At 41.3% G+C, this 3,335-nt stretch overlaps 1 protein-coding gene across 2 annotated transcripts in view; it reads left to right on the forward strand.

Moving 5' to 3' along the window:
• The window catches only part of ALS2 (alsin Rho guanine nucleotide exchange factor ALS2), a 36,992-nt gene extending 34,331 nt beyond the window's left edge, over positions 1–2,661 (forward strand). For both annotated transcript variants that reach the window (XM_021555454.4, XM_021555455.4), the window contains exons 32-34: positions 68–217; positions 472–568; positions 1,942–2,661. In XM_021555454.4, coding sequence (XP_021411129.2) covers positions 68–217; positions 472–568; positions 1,942–1,980 — 286 coding nt within the window. In that variant the 3' untranslated portion in view covers positions 1,981–2,661. The remainder of the gene's footprint in view (positions 1–67; positions 218–471; positions 569–1,941) is intronic.
• Positions 2,662–3,335: the final 674 nt, after the last annotated feature.

A 3,335-nucleotide genomic window follows, 5' to 3' on the forward strand; every position in this document is an offset into this window, starting at 1 on the left:
CAAACCCTTCCTAATTTAGGTGCTCACTGCTTACTGTTACCCTGGTTTGCTTTTGCTCTCCAAATAGTACCACGTTTACCCCAGCTGACAAGCTGAAGGTGATCCAGCAGACTTTTGAAGAGATCTCCCAGAGTGTACTTGAGACCCTTCAGGAAGATTTTCTGTGGTCCATGGATGACTTGTTTCCTGTTTTTCTCTATGTGGTTCTACGAGCCAGGTAGGCGCCAAGGGTGGCATCAGTCATAGGCTGAGCATAGGCAGTAGAAGTACTTCTCTGTTAAACACTCCTGCTCCTTGTAGGATTAATTACTGGCTTTTTGTAACTATAAATTTTCCAGCTTGACAGTTTGCTTTGGTCTGAAAAAGTCTTGAACCATCTTTATTGTGAAAAGGCCCTGAGTTCAGAATTAAGAAACATTATACTGGCAGCTTTTGTTCCCATGTTCACTTTCCCGCTCTCACATGTGGCAGGATAAGGAATTTGGGGTCTGAAGTGCACTTAATTGAAGACCTGATGGATCCCTATCTCCAGCATGGGGAGCAAGGCATCATGTTCACTACCTTGAAGGTATGAAAACTATTCAGAGTTATTAAAGGCTTTCTTTGGAAATAATCTCCTTTTAGCAATGAAGATCAGCTTAGGTCAATTACATGAACATTAGGCTATAACTTCCTTGACTTTTTAAATTGAAATACTTTACTAGGATAGGCAGAGAAATTTATTGTAGAGCTTTGGCTAACCTCCGAATTGCAGGTACCACTAAGAAAAATGGTGCAAATGTGCAAATGTGGATTACTCAAAGGTAATATTGGTTGCTCTTGAAGTGCTCTAAATGCTCACCTGGAGCTTGTCATTCCCCTGCAACTTAACAAGCGTTACTCTCCCTATAAAAATTGAAATGAAGTGCTGCTTTGGAGATTAGCTATTCCATTAAAGTTTAACATTACATCAAGACTTTCCAAGAATTATGTTTTAGGGGGAAAAAAAAGCCACTCTGTCACTCTCTACATTTTATTAAATATTCCTACCTTTTTAAGTATGGGAAAAGGAAGAAAGTGAGTTTGGAAGAATATCCTATTGTACACTAAGACATTCATAATGGAAATATGTTGTTTTGGTACCTCAAAACTGTTTTTCATGTGGATCTTGTGACAGTTCAGCTGTATGGAGCCTTTTAGTGGTGTTGTTTTGGAGGGAGGCTATTAATCTGCAGCTTAGGAAAGAATCTTAAACTGAAGTGTTATCATTATTGTATTTTCTGTCTGCACAAACTCAAAATAGTTGAGTCCAGAGGATTTTTTTAAAGACTTAGTAGTTTCATAATATGGAAAAAAAGTAAGGTTTGCATTGGTTCAGATTTACTAAAGATCCTACATGGTGGAAGCAGAAGTAGAATCTAATTTGCCATGACTGCAAGTATTGTCTGAGACATTTATGTTAAGTTTCTGATCCTGGCTGACCTGACCCAGTGCATATTTGAACCAGCATTAAGAAGTGAATAACTCTGAACAGGAGATCAGGGTCATGGAAACCTTTGCTTTTCAGTCTAAGTGCTTTTGAAATGCTTCATCTCTGTATCCTTGCTGTGTAAAAATAGATTTTCTTTTTTTTTGAGTCCTTCTGTCAAAGGCCAAAGAGAGACTTGTAACCAGAAATATACTTTAATCTTGGCATAGCTGAGAGCTGTGAAAGTATTGAGTCCCAAATCATGCTATCTTACTTGATGAGGTGTTGGATGTAATTTGTAACTTAGTCTCCTGTTGCTCATTTTGCTAGCTTTCATATCAGAAAATTATCATGTGTTGAGTGCCACTATAGCATCATTGCTTGTAGAGAGCCTTGTTCTCTGTTTTCTTGCATAGAAGAAAATCAGCCTTTTTGTGTATGATGCTTTGCTGTGAACTGGCACTTGTGCTCATCTGAACTTTGTTTTAATTCAGGCATGTTACTACCAGATTCAACACGAAAAGCTTACCTAGACCATCATTTACAGCCTGCATCTGGGGGATAATCTACTCAGTGGAACTTCACTTCTTCCCTGAAATGGTCCTTAGAAAATATTTGGTTATAGTTCTGCTGCTACAGATGAAAATGTTCAGTTGTTTCTTCTGAACTCTCAGTTCTAAGATTCAAAAACTGCAGCCAGAAGCTTTCTGTGAAGTGGTGATGAAGTTCAAGACTTGGTTTGTCAAGTACCTACCAAGAAGAAATACTTTCCAATTCTAACAGAGAGATTATTTACTCCTTTTAAATTAACCGTGCAGCACAAAGGCATGGCATCTACCTAGATCATGTGTGAGAGACTGGACCGCATGGCTTGCAAAGCAGTGGGTTTGTTTTTATTATTCCTGGTTTGTCAACAGAAATGTTTAAAGGGAATGAATTGCACCACAGAACCATTTGGTCTTCCTGAATTAAGCTGTATGTTTGTTTATTTAAGAAAATAGAAATATGTTAGTATTTATAATGGGTACCTATAGTGTGTTTGGCTGTAATGGTTTTGAGGCATCTGTGTTGAACAGCATTGCTGAATGCAGTATTCATGTGCTGTTGTGGAAGTAATCACACTGTTAGACTTCCCTATTTACTAGAATTGTAAATATACAGGCATTTACCATTCTTTCTGTTTATGAAATAAATAAAAGGCACTGACCACTTCAGATTTTGGCACTGAATAAAACGCTGTGCAGTGTTCAGTTTGCTTACCCTGAGGACAAACACTGTCTCTGTCAGCCCTTGTGGGCTGCTCGAGAGGCGAGAAGGGTGAAGGGTGCCCTTGAGCAGATGTGCTAGGTTGACCTTGGTTAACACCAGGGGCCCACCGCGCTCCTCTCTCGCTCCACTCCTCAGCAGCAAGTGATGACCAGCCCCTTCCTGGGCAGGGTTTAGCATGCGGAGCCGCTGCCCCAGAGGTGAACTCCTAGCACCAATGCCAAGCTCTTCCCACTGCAGGGAAGCTCCGAGGCAGTTCACCCCACAGGCTGTGTTGGGGTGGCTGCTCCAGCAGGTTTGGAACTTTGCTATCACTCCTGGTTCTGCCTGTGCTGAGCCAGAGCTGCCTCTGAGGCAGAGCTTCAGTGCTTCCATGCTTCCCACTCGGAGCAGGACACACTGAGCTGACTCTCCTGGTACTAATTACAAAGCCTCCCACTTTGGGAAAGGTCCCTGCAGTCCCTTAGTGTGATCCTGATCACACCTGCTGGAGCAGTTCACTTCAAAGCCTGCAGAGAAGTCATTTCCCTGGGGAATCTGAGTGTGTGTGTTCTGTGGTTTATGGCTAACTTCCTTATCCTAATAACACTGGTGGGTAACTATAGTATTGTAGGTGCCAGGA

The sequence above is a fragment of the Lonchura striata genome, chromosome 7 (assembly GCF_050655825.1).
Source record: "Lonchura striata isolate lonStrDom1 chromosome 7, ASM5065582v1, whole genome shotgun sequence".
Taxonomy (NCBI): Eukaryota; Metazoa; Chordata; class Aves; order Passeriformes; family Estrildidae; genus Lonchura; species Lonchura striata.